The 15,661-nt window shown below is 45.9% G+C and overlaps 1 protein-coding gene across 1 annotated transcript in view; it reads right to left on the bottom strand.

Moving 5' to 3' along the window:
* IGHMBP2 (immunoglobulin mu binding protein 2) overlaps positions 1-15,661 on the bottom strand; it is a 46,423-nt gene that overhangs the window by 8,617 nt on the left and 22,145 nt on the right. The window contains 2 exon segments of the mRNA XM_010568049.1: positions 953-1,071; positions 6,284-6,466. Coding sequence (XP_010566351.1) covers positions 953-1,071; positions 6,284-6,466 — 302 coding nt within the window.

Consider the following 15,661-nt stretch of genomic DNA (forward strand, 5'->3'; position numbering starts at 1 on the left):
TGAATTTACAATCCAGGGGAAGATGTTGCCCTGAAAGAAGAGTCTTACTTTCCCCAAAACCAAGGCTCATTGTGCCCTCCTAGCAATCCTTTTGCTGACAGCCTTCTGGGCTAAAAGCTCTCCCTAATGCTTTTAGGAGAGCTATCTCCATAACAAGGTTGGGATATGTGGATTGTCAGATGAATCACCAGATTTTGGACAGCCCATGTGCAACACCTCCTGGCAAAGGCCCTCTGTGAGCCTCTTAAGAGCTAGCCAGCAGGTGTGGAGATGCCAGACTAAATCTAGAGGAGCATGAGTAGTAGCATCCCTGAACAGCAAATCACAACCACCTGCCCTGCTGTGTAAGTGAGGACACAAAGGAGGTAGCAGCATCATTTTCAAAGTTCTCCCGCTTTATCAGAATAGCTACGGAGCCTGACTTTACACTCAATCTTCATAATGAAACCTATTTTTTAAGTCAAAAACCAGCAACAAACTCAATGTCTTAAGAAAATTCATGGAGAAGAGCAATATAGGACTTCATGAAAGGAGCAGAGGACTGGGAGGCAATTCTGAGCTACATCTACAGCCTTGCGCTCTGCCTGATACTATTTGCCCTGCCAACTTGTGTAAAGCATCTGTCGCAGGGATCCTCCACCCTGTCCTAGTCCACAGCATGGTCTCTGCAAGGGAAAAAGGTAGCCAGCATGGCCACCCACAAACCACACACTGTCATCATGGCCCTGTGGCCACTCCGTTCTGGCTCAGAGTCCTTGAGCTTGAGGATTTACAGAGGAAATGATCTCTCAAATAAGCAAGGCTCCTTGCGGACCCCACCTTCCCCCTGCTACCTGCTCTGGAGGGGGACATCTCTGGGACGTGGCTCAGCTGGTGCAGTGGCCAAGCCCACGGGAGGCTGAGGACCTCAGACAATCAATTCTGACCAACAAAATTTTCTGAACGATGGTACCTGGATTCCCCTTAGACTGTTCGTCTTCCACTTCCAGCTCAAACAGGCCACAGCCAGCAGTGTCTATAAGCAATAAGGGAATTGTGGTCTCTTCTGTAGAGGTGACGCCCGGCAGGTCCCTGCACAAGGTATTTGGGAAAGGGCCAGTTAACAACGCTGAAATTATGCCAGAGGGATGATCAGTTATGTTGTTGCTTACTCCTCCCAACAACACTGTAAGGACAGAGGGAAAACATAGCTAGATATTGCTTCTAAGGGACAAGGCTACAGACCAACAGTGGTATCCTGTGGGGTGAAAATGCAGGAAAATTGGCTCTGGAGGTGGTGAAGAATGACAGAAACTCAGAACTGAGGTTCCCTCCTTTCTCTTCTACCAAGCTCTGGTCCCCACTGCATCTGCAGTGATGCTACTGAAGAGCATGTCATATGCAATAACTAAGCAGGGCCCTTTAGCTCTGGTGGGGTCCTCTGGCTTTCAGCTCCAGGCTCCCTGGGTTCAGCGCCACCTGGCAGCCACAAACGACGGCACAGCAAGTCCCAAGAGGCCCAGGGGAGTCTGGCAATGCCAGAAAGCCATATCTGAAAAGCCATTATTGCTCTGCACCATGGGATTGCTGCTTAAATGCTCTCCCAAAATGCAAATGAAGAGCTGAGGGCCCCGGAGAGTCTCAGAGAGGCCAGCCAGCAGTGCTGAGAGCTTTCCCACCGGCTATGCTACACCGACCAGTTATTGCAATGCAAGGTTACAGTGTGTGGGTGTTAGTGTCTCGCTTAAATGGTCTCGAACAGGAAAGATATGCAGACCTAGGGAGATGTGGCAGCTCCTTTCTGTTTTTTACGGCGTAGAGAGGGAGAAGGAGTGCCTGAAGTATTGCCAGAGATTTGACAGCAGTGCTGTTGGGCAATAGAAGAAAGCGTAGCACAAGGAACCACAGAGGAATTTGGGTTTCACATCATTTCTAGATCTAAAGCTGCTGCATTAAAAAAAAATAATTAATAAACCATATTTTAATACCCAAGGAAGTTGCTAGCTGAATTCACAGCCTAGAAAGAGGACAGACAATGGATAGCAGGAACATAAAGCCTGGAGATGGCAGGAGAGCTCTGAAACAACAATATGTTACTGTACATCACATACAAATCACGGAGAGCTCTGACTCTGGAGACTCTGCAAATAAACAAGGCAGATGGCAAGCCATCAAAAAGGAAAATTATCTCCAAATGACAGGCAGGGAAGTGAGGGTAAAGGCAGTTTCCAGTGCAAGACAAGCCCCCAGCTGCAGCCTCTCCTTCCCAGGACTCCCAGCACTGCATGTCTGTTCCTCTGCATTTGTATGCCACCAACTACCCTTGCTTCCCATGGACTCCGGACATTACTCACTCTGCTGACAACAAAAGTCTCCTCTCTTGACTGAAACTCATTTTTCTCCTGTCTGAATCTATTGCTGTTGTAATGCACAGCTGGGAAGGTACAGAGATTACTGCAGCTATGACAGGGGGCTGAAGCCCCTGCAAAAGAGTCCAGGATGCACCCTACCCAGTCCTACAGAAAAGCAGAGCCCAAAGGAAGAGCTCTTCCCCTGGCTTTGGGGATTGGCTGTCTCAGCCCAGCAACTGGATTCAAACAGAGGCACCAGGTACCTTCCCCATTTCTAAGGGCTGCTGGGACCAGCAACCATGATGGTTGGAACAGGGCCGCTTCCAGTTCCCCATTAGAGTGTTTCCTCCCCTGTGGTGGGCACAACAGGTTTCTCTCCCTCTCTTTGTAACATCAGACCTAACAGGCTTCCCATCTCCTTTATACCTGCCCTGCTTAGTGTCCTACTACTGTCCACGTCTGTGCAGACAAAAGACTTTGAGCAAAAGCCAAGTTCCTATGTAGATAATCCTGATTCTTTGCCTACTAGCAGTGGCCACAGAAAGCCCTTGCAGCACCTCTCAGTACCAGGAAAAATCTCAACCCTGGGAATGTCGCTTCAGAGGAGTAATTATCTACATAAATCTTTCAGATGACAGGAGAATTCATGCTCTTCCAAGGTATTGAGATTACAGCAGAACTGGCTGTTACCTTGGAGAAAAGCTGTCCAGTGCTTTCCTATCCCTTCAGGATGAAGGGGAAAGGCACTTCTCCCACCTCCTGCAAACTAGCCCAAGCTGCAGAGATGGACTTTTGTTCCTGGGGAGATTCTTGGTCTGTGATGATAAACCAGGTTGACCCTACAGCCAGAGACTGGATTCAGGCTCAACACACTGCCCTAGGACATCCAGGCACCCTGTGCTTCGTCGGTGAGGAGGCGATCCCAGCTGGGTGAGTTGCACATTGTAACCAAGGGGCATTCTGTCTTCTGAGCATCTTCCAGGTCTCTCACTACTGTGGGGGTTCCCCCAAATTCCCCATCAGCGAGGGGGTGTTAGCCCAAAAAAAAGTGCTAAGGTGTAAGTGCACTTACACCTGACACTGTACTTAGATAAAAACTGACAGCAGAAACAGCTGGTGATTTTCAAACCATTTTCTCACAGACTGAGTCACAAATTTTAAATGTGAAAAATACTGCTTGCAGCCTCCCTGACTTAATTCTGGAGATGTGTGGGGGTTTCTGATGTGCTTTGTCACCCATTTCAGAAGGAAGGGAGATTTGGGAAGAAGGTTTTGCTCCCTTGGAAATAATCTGCCCCTGAAAAGATACCGCAGGAAACCAAAGTATCCTTTTTTGAGATAAGATAGTGGTGCAGAAATCTGTAACAGATCACAGACAAAGCATTCCCAAGGGCCTCCTATTTCAGAGCAAAAGTTGGTAAGGAAATATGAAGTCGTCTGGAGAAGAGCTGCACTTCTTTTTCCAAAGATCAATCTTTGTGCTTCAGGTAAAGGAGATGAGACTTGCATCAACAATGCTGTTCAGGGAAAGGTCGTGGTGGGAGTGCAGCCTTACTATCAGACATTGGGGATTACACCCTGGAGAGTCATTCTGAATGAAAGCGCACGGGTATCAGGCTTTACAAGTTCAGCTGGACCAAAAACTCCCTGTCACAATTTGTGGCACAAGGTGGTTGCACCTGGACCTCATCCCAGCTGTATGTCTCAAGACTGGGACATGCTTCTTCAAGCTTCCCCTCTCAAAATGGCACCAAGGTCATTGTAAATTCAAGGCTAGAATACAATTGTATGGGCTGGCTTTGTCAATACCAGAGGTGTGGCGAGAGCTACAGTCTGGATCACTCCAGTCAGATCTTTCTTCAAAGGAAGAGCTCAAAGTGCTTCCAGCAGAGATGGAGATCCCCCTCCTCGGACTGTGCTTTGGGACTCTTCAGGTTCCTTGCTTATCACCCCCCAGCCCTTAGGAAGGATGTAACAAAAAGCTACAGACCCAGAATTTGTCAAATCCTGTTGCTGTAATTGCAGCTGTAGCCCAGGCTTTGGCTACTCTCTGGTATGAGCAGGTAACTCCTGTCGGCACTCACCAGCCTTCCACTTCCCTAAGATGCTTCTGCTTATAAGAAAGCTTCTCCTAGAACTATCAGAGTCTAAAACTTATTTCTTGCTCAGGTAAGGGATTAAGCAAATCATTTGGCCTAAGCCAACAAAACACATGAGATGCTCACAAGTATCATGAAGGAATTTTTGCTAGCAACCTAAACATGAGAAGATCATGGTCCAATGCCCCTGCATTACCTGGTCCTCTAGAGAAACTTTACATGGTCCAGTGCCTGAACTGAGGATTGCTGTATTCACGCGACATGTCAGTAGGGCTGTAGACTGGCAGGTTTGATCATGAGTTTAGAAACCAGAAACTTTCTGCAGAAAAAGGCCTTGAGCAGGGGACTAAGCTGCACTGCAGACTGGAAAGAAAAACATTCACTCCATCAGCTATAAAAATAACCTGATCATAAGAGTAACAAAGTCGCCTAACTTCAGCTTTTCAATTGTTTCCTATATTAACGGTTTCAAGCTATTTTGCCTGGGGTTCTTTGCTAGTTGCTATTTTTAATTTCCAAAGTTAAATGGAAAAACAAGCATAGCAAGGAACACAATCAATCAAGAAGAGCGTTTTGTACAGCACTGGTCCTGGAATTAGATCTGTATGGCTAAAACATTGCTGAATGAGTCCCATCCAGCTCAGCTGAGCTCCTCCTGGCATCGATGAACCAGCCTTGCCTACTCTTACCTGCAGATTCCACCACACTCACCCATAAAATTATGTATGTATACACAAATGTATATAAACCAAGATAGAAGTCAGCATAGCTTCATTGATGTAAGTTGAACTGAAGCCTCGATAGCCCTGAAGCTTTAATACAGAGCATGCCGACACAAGCAGAAATCCCCACGCTGACTGCAGTGGATGTAGACAAGGGTGCCAGGGCTGTCTCAAACACAAAGCTTGCTCTTCCCATCCAGGTAGTATTCACACTGGTCACAAGTAAGATTATTTTGAAACAAGTAAGATAAAATGGCCTTTCCAGCTATCTCTGTCCAAAACTGGATCTACTATGACTTGAAGAGATTCTAGGGGAATATCAATTTTTTTGACTCCTAAATATTTGCATTTAAAAAAAAGTATTGCTAAAAATACAATAGCTTTATGCAGACAAGCATTGTGATATTTTATGCTTCTCCGAGTCCAACAGAGAGAATTAATGTTTTCCCATCCGCCTCCCTGAACTGCACTGACTGCAATTTTAAAAAGCACCAATTATTGACAGTCACAGTGTGTGTTGGCAAACAGCTCCCTGTCCCAGGATGCAATGGAAATGAAATGCTAGTCAATTCCTTTAAATTACCAAAGAAAGGGAAAAACGCTGCAGACAAGGAATGGATCGGATGCCATCAGACCTGCCTCAGGTGCTGTCCTGGCAGTAAAACTATCCAAGCCAGAAAGGGAACCTTGCTTTCTGATCTTTGTCAATGTTGGGACCAATGATGGGACACACACACTGGCCCTCATAATCACATGGACATGTGGAAACACAATAAAAGAGTCATGTCTGGTTCTACCCTCAATGAGAGCTTGAGATAGAGAAACACTGCTTGGGGTATGCCCACTGCAAATCAGGCCTTCACATATTCTCACCAGATGCAAGGGGATCTTACTTTGTTGCTCATCATACCAAAGGAGGAAACAGAAGTTAACTCTGCATGACTGCTTGTTACATAAGAAAAAAGACAACTCCCGCAATTAATGTTTCCTTGATGAAATAAAGGATGAAACAGAAATGCTATCGCAGGGCCAGGAGGAATGGAAAACTCCATCATAGGGAAGGGACAAACCCTGCTTGCAGTGGGATGAAAAGGACATCTCTGCTCATACCAGTGAAGAGCAAGTCACTTACTTGAGCAAATGCTGGGCTACTGATGGGTGAGCAGTGAGCCGGCCGCTGTACATCTCCGAGGAAGCCCACTGCATGATGGTCTGGTGCATTCGGTACTGCATCGTCAGCATCTTCACTATCTTCTCCCCGTACCTCTCGATGAGACGCTCCATCAAGCTGAGTGAAAGGCCCTTGGCAGCAGCCCTACGTGGGAAAAGCAAGTTAGAAGTGGATATCTGTTCTGAAGTGATGATCTGAGGTACGGCTGTAACCATCTTTGGACTAAAGACTCAATCAGCATCTCACTACAGATGCAGCCCCATCAGTGCTGCAGCTGGAACTGAATGCAGTGTTGATCAATGCTAATGGTGTTAAGTTGCAATGCTGTCAGAGCACCTGCAATACGTACTCTGGACCCTTCTGAGCACCCTCGTGTAGCTCTGCTGGGATGGTGTTATCTCCCTGGCCTTCCCACTGTTTCACTTGGGTACCGACAGGTGGTGGAAAGGGAGAAGGAGAAGGCTGCAGGGTCCCAAGTGTTATATTTCAGCATAGGCTCCCCAACAGGGTGAATATCCTCAGGGATAGACTGCTGCCTTGCATGGAGATCAGATCAGCTTGAACACATCAGGGTGGAGAGACGTCTGCTTTCCCTTTCCCATCGGGAAATGCCTAGGGGTGTTGCCATTGTAATGCAAGAGATGCAAACAGTATCGGCTATCCCTGCCTGCAGCAGTCACTTCTCACACCCAGATCTGCTCAGTGTGGTTGGAATAAGATGAGTGAGGATGCCCAAGATCTCTACTTGGGGAAACAGCTCCGGAACTAAAACCTCTTAACTTGTAAGCTCATCCCATCAACATCCTTAGTCACAGTGCTCATAACAAGCTCTAGATACTGCATCTGTCAGTGTAACATTACACTCACATTACTGCAAGCTCAGCAACGGCATTAGAATCACCTAATGCATTAGTGTCAGAGCTCAACCCCAAATCTTGAAGTGCTTGATGTCAACAGAGCCAGACCTTGCTAATGTTTCATCAAGACACTTGCCACTCAAGCATTCTCATTACTCCTTGGCCACTCACCCCAGACTAACGCACTAATGCATTTCAGCACTTATTGCTTTATTATCCATTAAGAAAACCAACACTCCATTGCTTCTGGCAAAGGTCCCGTGCTTATATCTGTGACACAAATTAATAAAGCTCCTAATGAAATAAGCCTTTCAGGAGCCTAATTGCTTTCTCTTTGCCATACAGAAAGGGTTTGTTAGAAGCATCGCCTGACGGTACTGTCTGAGGAAGAACAAGAATCGTTGTACTTTGATTTTGTGTTTTGAGCATTTCAGAGCATAAAGAGTTTTCTCATACTGTGTGTCCAGTGCCTTGTACAATACTGTGGTTCATGGTGAGGGGTTCTGGTTGCTACCAGAACACAATGAACAAGCACAAAGATGATGAAATGATGATAGAGAACAGCTCGGGAAAATTATTTCCGTCAAGGCTAAGGGGCACAGCATGCATCCAATTACTGCCGTGGGAAGCATTACATTACTACAAGGCACCACAGCGAGTGTCTTGTTTGCTGTACTGGCCAGCCCTGTCATGTTAACAACAGGGCACTTGGTAAATATAACAAGAGACTGCAAATTCATTAAAACTGCAGAAGAGAAAATGGAGGGTAGAGCTTTCCGAGAAGTTGAGTCTCATTAGCCCTCCTTCTTGCTAAATCACAGAATGCAGCACATGGGGAAAAAACGGGTCATAAACTCTGAATGGACACAACTGCAGGACATCGGAGACACTGCTGCTTTTTCAAAGGCTGTTGTAACGTTAACAAGCGTTGAACAACACATACAGGCACAGAAGCCAGGAGGAGGGTTGGCAGGTTTGCAACAAGGACATTGTGCTTTACGGAACAGAGGTTTCCAGGTGTGCTGTGCATTTTGCTGCTGATCATGAACCGCACTGAGTTTGGCCATGAAGCCTTTACAGCTTCCGAGCCCCAGCGTTGCTACTGGTATGGCAGAGATATACTTACAGAGGTCTTTATGGTCCCAGCTGAGAGCATCGGAGAAAAGCAAGGGGTGGGTGAAACAGCAGTCTGTCAGAGGTGGGCTGGGTTTTCAGGAGGGGAAGGGGATTAGGTGGGGTGAGGGGAAAGAGCAGGATGTGGGGCTGGGGAGCTCGTTCCTGTTATCAGGAATTAGCTTTTTTCCTTCCAGGCTCACAACTGAATGAGAAGGCACTGACAGCCTGATCCTCCCAGCTCTGCTCTGCCCCACGGGGTGTGCTAAAAGGCAGCCTTGATCTCCTGGGCAAGGAAGAAAGGAAGCAGTTTTAACAGGGAGAGCTGTCTGCGCTCAGGCACAAGCACCTACCATGAAATAGCCATTCCCTTAGGAACAGTCCTTCCTCCAGAGTGACCAAGGAATCTGGAGATTCAGAGCCCACCTCTCACTCGGTCTTTGCCTAGAGCATGACCACTATCACCAGGGTAAAAATGCTTCTGGTTCCTTCCACCAGCCGTCTCCTCCTGACAAGCTAATAAAAAAGTAGGTCACGTTGAGTCACCCATAGGTGATCTGGCTCTCAGGGCCCAGAGGTCACCATGAGGCTTTAACTGCCCTGACCAGCCTCAGCTGGGACCCACACCCTCTGCCCATGGGCCCCATTTAAGCTCAGCACTGGCCCTTCAGTCCCTGCCTGAGTTATGTCCTAGCTCTGCCTCCCAAAGGGAGAGATCTATGGACCATTGGATCTATGCTGCAGGTCACTTTGATCCAGTCTTTAGCTGTATCTTCTAGGTGGATCCTGGACCCACATCATGGCTTTGTTTCTAGCCCACCTCCTGATGAGACCCCCTGGATGGACCCCGGACCTGCTTCATAGCTTGCTGGAGCTGTTGATGAAGCCCAGTACCAGCCCTTGGCTCTGCCCACTGTCCTCAGACCCCATGGGACTGTGTCCTGTTGATGATGATGCTGCTCCTGGCCTTTGCTGCTGCCAGACACTGGCTGTGTAAGTCCTATCAGGCAACTTAACTGAGAAGTGAGGGATACCATAGTAAGGTGCTCTCAAAGTCTTAAAGGGATGCAGCAGGCTTAGCAGTCTTACCAACCAAAGGTACCTCCCATTTGCTTTTGTCCTTTACTCCCCTCCCTTGACTCACAAATTCTTGCAAATCTAAGAGCAAGCCTAAAACTGTTTTTCATGCAGAATTGGCAAGAAAACCCTGGTGTTTTTTAACAACAAATATTCTCAAGTGTTTCTTGTAATGATATACAATAAAGCATGGGGGAGGCATTAAACCTCACAGCAAGCCTTAGAAATAGTACTCTTCTATACACTAACAGCACAGTTTCCACTGCAGGGATCTACATGAGGTTATACACTGAATTAATAATGAGGATATTAAACTGCTTGCAAATACTTCACCTGTTAATAAATTTCCTGTTATTTTACTGCTCAATTAATTCCTACAATGGTTGATTTCTATGCCAGCAAAATCATAAGAGCACTGAGCAAAAGTTTTTTTAAGTATCAATTGCTTTAGAGAAATTAAATTGGGATAGGAGGTTGGACAGACAGAATCACACATGTGATGCTCAGGAGTATCTACTTTAAAGTACCTGAAGTAAAGCTAAAATTACCGACATAAGCCCACAGCAGTCATTATTTGCTGCTAACCTGGTTTCACCTTGCTTCACATGCAGGAAAAGGCTGTACTTTGAGTGCACCTTCCTGGGGTGGGGGGGTACCAGGATAGATCCCAATGAGGGAGGATGAAGCCCTGCTGCTCTTCACAGGTAAGGCTTCCTCCTCCAGCTCTTAGAAGAAATGCTACACGTTAACAGTGATAGCTGTAGCCAAGTGGAACCAAGTATTTCAAAGGCTATTGTGCCCACTGTGGTGTGAAATATCCTTTATGGGCTGGGTGTGAGGAGTCAGCCTGCCATGTAGATGTCAAGAATAATCATTACTAGGGGGAACAAATGGTAAGTGTTTCCCATGGAGGGATGGAGCTGTGCACTCAGTCATGTTATATCTTTTCTTATTCATCCTCTGGATAGCTGGTCTCCTCCCTAAGAGACAGAAGGAGACATTGGTGTGACTCTGATTTCTGCTGTACATCACCAAATTCAGACAGCAAAGTCTGGAGAAGGATGTCACTGTGTTTTCCTACCTCAAGAACTCTGCATTAAGCTCTTGGATGGCAAAAAACAGGCTGAGGCTGTTGTGGACACACAAAGTATTAGCTGTCCTTTGCTTTGTGCCCTAGGCTTTTCTATCCTGGTGTAGGTTTAAGAGGTTTCACAAATAAGTAAAGTAGTACTAAGTGAGGCTGTGCAGAACTCCCCCTTTCTCCGGATATTGTGGATTTTTTTTTAGTCCTTGCAAATATGATGGAGGAGGGTAGCTTGTTCTTTCCAGCTGTGGAGGCTACCAAAGAAAACCAAAGCCTGACACTTGCTCTTCAGTGACAAGGTGAAAGCAAATCCATTTGGACCTGATATGCAAATCAGCAAACTACTGAGCATGGAGGACTAGCACATGGATTTGGGATGGTGGAGACATCCAGACTTACTGCTAACAAACAAGACGGCAAACTATTCCGGTGCTTGTCTAAGAAACTAGTTGAGAGCAAGAGGTCTGATAAGTATCTGCAGATATCTGAAGAGTGTAAAAACAAATTAATAAATCAAAGCCCTGACGTAGAGACAAATTAATTAGGATGTCAGAATAGGATGGAATGAGGACTAAAATGAAAACAAGGAAAACAAATGTTCCTGTCAGACAGCAGAAAGTGTCCTGGCATTGAGATGCCCCCTGGGACCTGGCCAAAACCCAGCAGGAGGCTTGAAGCTGATGTCCGTGAACTTTGGAGCGGGCTGCCGAGAGGGGAACAGCAGGGGACTGGCATTTGCCATCGCTTGGAGGTCTTTCAGAAGAAACACATCCAGCATGGACAAGATGTAGGTGAATGTACTGTAAGGTATGTGTGGGGATGCCCTCTGCATCCTGACATAACTCCAGGTATGTCAAAAAGCAAGCAAGAGGAGCACCCTTTAGACTCTCCACCAAAACTCCCTTAGCCTCAAGTGGAAAAAAACCTGATGATAATAACTGATAAATGCTGAATCCATGGAGGACGAAGCAGATAACAAGAAAGTAGGTATACCCGACAGGGCCCAGCTCCCTGAGCTGAGCACAACCTGTGTGGAAGCCTAGCTGTCTGATTGCACTTGCAGTATGGCTCCTACAAAGTATCAAAGTATTCCTGTTTAACAGAGGCTTCCTGCTTAACCAGGATTGACTTCACATACCACGGTAACAGATGATCCTTCTGTCAGCCCAGATTCATGCAGGCTGACTTTAGACCCTTCACTGAGGCCCCCAAAATAGGAGACCACCCACTTCAGGTCTGCTGTCAGCAGTGGAGGAGAAGGGGAAGGCAGGCGGAAGCGTTTTGAGTCCTCTGCATGAATCATCCCTGGAAATAGCTTATCGTTTTCCATTAACCAAAGAGGAGATGGTAGGTGATTCGGTGCCTTAATTAGATCTCTGGAAGTACCTAACAAGATGGAGTTAGAGGGAATCTGCCTTTGTGTTGCATTTTGCAGCCTGCTGGGACTGTGAAAAGTGCAAAGTGGTGCTCTCCAGCGTCTGCTTTATTTGCATCGTGCAGAGGGACGGGGCTGTAAAGAGGAAAGCTGTGTTATGTGCCTCGTTCAATACAGCAAATGCTTTTACTTGGGCAGCAATTAAAAACACGGCCAGAGTTCAGATCTGTAAGAAACAGAGCTAACAATTTTTAAGGGCATTTATCTGAAAAGTAATTGGATTTCTCAAAAAAGTTGTTCTAATTGATCAAAATTTGTTAGCTTTTGCATTTAATTCGGAGGCTATTGAGCCAAACTGTCAGCTGCTCTAGCTGGACCTCAGTGCACATCTTTTCCATCACAGCCTGGCTGAGGGGTTTCACTAGACAACAACAGAACTTGAAAGAAAGAAACTTTTCTTTCAGCATTAGGCAGTTTTGCTTTCTATCAGGATAACACCTGTCATTCCAGGTATTTTCTACAGGACAAATACTCTGCATTGTGCTATTTAAACGCTTTGCAGATTCAAATGATCTGTTCAAGAGCGCTCTGCTCTACAGGGAATTGAGGGACACGTTGGTAATCTGGAAAGAGGAGAGGGAATTTTTGCTATTCTGAAACAGAGGCTAGGACTAGCAGGTAGACTCCAGATCAGTGCCTGCCTGATGAGCACCCACTCTAATTTCTGTATGTACAGTCAATACCTGCTAGTATACCCATCTGCAGTTAATACCTGTGGGGCTACTACCAAGAGCTCCCACTGAGATGAAAGGTAAAGCCATAAATAGCACAAAAAGCTTTATTCTCTGCTTGTTTTCCTGCATTCTCAGTCTTCCAACAGTCAGCCACCTGAGCAATGGGCAAAGCTTGAAAAAAACCAGTTTTGAATAATTTTACTTAACAAGATGTCAGTCTTTAGAAGTGAGGGGAAAGACAGGAAAGATGGACTCACAGACAAACACCAGACTGGGGTTCAAGTCATCTTGCTCAGTCCTAGAAGCCACCACAGGTTTCCTGTATGATGCGGGATGAAATGGGGAGAGTAATCCTTCTTTCCCCTCACACTCGTTCATTCAGATCATAACAGGGACCATCTCCCATCATACACACCATGCCTAACAGAATAGAATATTAGCTGGAGTTTTCCAGTGCTAAACTAACATACTTCAGTAATAAATATAGAAAGCAGGGTTTTCTCTGTTTCCCTCCTGTGTGGCTTCTCTTGTAGCCACTACTCTGGTTAAGTTCATATGATGGCTTTCCCCTGAGTGCAGGAACAAACTCAGGTCTTGGCTTTTTTATCTGTTTTTACAGAGTTGAAGATCTCCCCAACTTTCACACTTTGATGGATTTGCTTCACATTAGCTAACAGGTTTCAAGAGTTACTTGGGGAACTGAGAGAAGACTGGCTGGCACAGGCAGCAGCATCATAGCAGCTTTGCCTTTTAGGCTAAAATGGGGAGACCTGCCTGGAGAGCGGCAGCATTTGAGAGCACAGCCCATAATTCTTCTAAGTAAGCTGAAGTCAGCTTGGCTTTTTGCACTTTATCTTCCAAAAGACAACTGTCTGCGAGGCTGAGCTCTGGTGACTGGTGTCTGACCAGGACCTGGGTCGTGGACCTGCTGATGCCTTGAGCAATAATTTTGTTTAATGTAGCAAGTTCTTTGGATCATAATTTAACTGGTAAGCCAGGCGGAGATATAAATCTGTTAACACTATTGATTCAGACACACATTCTCTCTGCTCTATTTTATTTTAAATCTATTGAACTTTAAGAAGGGCACAGAGTGACATGGTGTTTAAACATCCCTAAGGTTTCTTGTCCAAAAGGGATTATCCCACAAGAGATGGAAGCTGACCTAAAAACTGACTTCCCTGCACAGTGGAAACTTTCCACTGCAAAGTCAAATGAACTCAAAACTGAGGGAGAGAAAAGCACAACTCCTTGAGCAGGACCAGGAGGAGATCCAGGAGATCTGCAGCAGATGGGTCCTACCAGTGAGGAGCTTTTTGCTGTTGATGCTACAATGCAGCACCAGTAAAGGCTTCCGGCATCAGCCATCATGACAGAGCAGAAGAAAGCAGCTGGCAGGTAGTATAATGTTTCTGGAGTGCTTCTGAAGAAAATCTGCTTCATTTCAAAGAGGGGCCAAAACTGACATCAGTTGAGCATTAGACCCATTCACCCATAGTAATGGAGTTGGTATTTCTACTATGTTTTGCCCTTAATCTGACAGTCTTGGGAAGAATAAGTCTCTAGGCTCTGTTCCTGGGGCTGGGCAGCCCTGTCTGCCTCACTAGCACATAGTTGCTGCCTTGGGACCACAGTGACTGTTTGGTGAGCATTTTCATCCACCTAAAGCTTCCGATCTTGTAAATCAGCATTGCTGTGGCAGGAGCCTGATATATGAACAAGTGTAATTCCACAACCAGAAGCGTAAGCAGAGGAAGAGCATCCAACTCCCTCTTCTCTGTTTATTCATAATTTGGAACAACTTACTGGCACAAGCAGAGAGGGGTGAAAATCTCAAACCAGTGCCACTGCTCAGAATGGCAGTCGAGATTAATCGTGCTGGCCAAGGACAGCACAAAGACTGGGGCATTATGCAGCTACAATACAGTTTCTCTGGTGGAGAAGATGAGCCTTATGCATTACTTAAAGAATGATAACCCTGAAATTAGAAGGAACAAACTGCAAACTTCTTGCTAGTAACCAGTTACTTACTCCAAAAAGTACCTTGCACATCAGGCAAGGAGCTCTTCTCTATTCGGAATAGTTTTGTTATCTGACTCCAGATTCAACCAATTCCCTACTAAAGTAAGCAAGTGAGGCTCTAGCCCCCAACGAGCCTCTGACCGTTTCTTCCCACCCTAGGCTAACAACATCTGTTGGCTCCACACAGATTACAGCCTCTCTCCAGCGCTCCAGCCTTGGGTAGCCACTTGGCTTCTGCATGGAGGTAAAATTATTTATTCCCAATTTACAGATGGGGAAAACCTAGGCACAGAGACACAGTCTGCAAACTCACAGTAAATAAACAGCAAGACAAGAAAGGTAGGGGGTTCTGGGTAGGCTTTTTGCAGTTCACCAGCCTAGACACCATCACCAGACAGTGGAGGAGTGCGCTTATCACCTGCCAAGATCTACAAAACAACAAGCATTTGTGCATCTGATAATGGTAAAATGAGAAGATGATACAGTGCCTTAACATTATTTGCACCATCTCTTAGCCACCTGCTGGGAGCCGCTGCCTCCCCTGGATTTTTCATTTCCCTTGTTCAAAATTCAAGGACGATTATAGATATGTATCTTGCTCATTATTTTTTGGAAGCAGGAGAGAAAGTTTATGAAGTCAGCCCTATTCTCTGCTTCTGCACAATGATGGTTCAGTAATTCCAGATCTAGAGCCAGATAAACATGCACACATTTATATTTTAAACTACCCAAAGGCTCCCCAGTACTATCTGGAGTATCCCCCTCGAAGCACAGGCAATTTACACTAGCCACAGATCTCTTCCACAAACTAATTGTTCTTAATATGCATGTTGTAGGTATTGTGAGGTTTTATGATCACTGCGGTATGTGTGATAATGCAGCATCTCGGTGGGCCAACTTATAATTATAACATTAATATGTTAAATAAACAAATGTGGAACCGCAGAAGCAGAATTTAATAAAGGGAAGAGAAGGCTTGGATTAAACTGAGTATGAGCCTGAATTCACTCTACAGAGCCTGCAGTCAGCAAAGAGGAGGTAAACCAGGCCACCCTTCTTGCCAGGCACAAGGAAACC

This window comes from Haliaeetus leucocephalus, unplaced genomic scaffold (assembly GCF_000737465.1).
Source record: "Haliaeetus leucocephalus isolate CR32 unplaced genomic scaffold, Haliaeetus_leucocephalus-4.0 Scaffold236, whole genome shotgun sequence".
NCBI classification, from domain to species: domain Eukaryota; kingdom Metazoa; phylum Chordata; class Aves; order Accipitriformes; family Accipitridae; genus Haliaeetus; species Haliaeetus leucocephalus.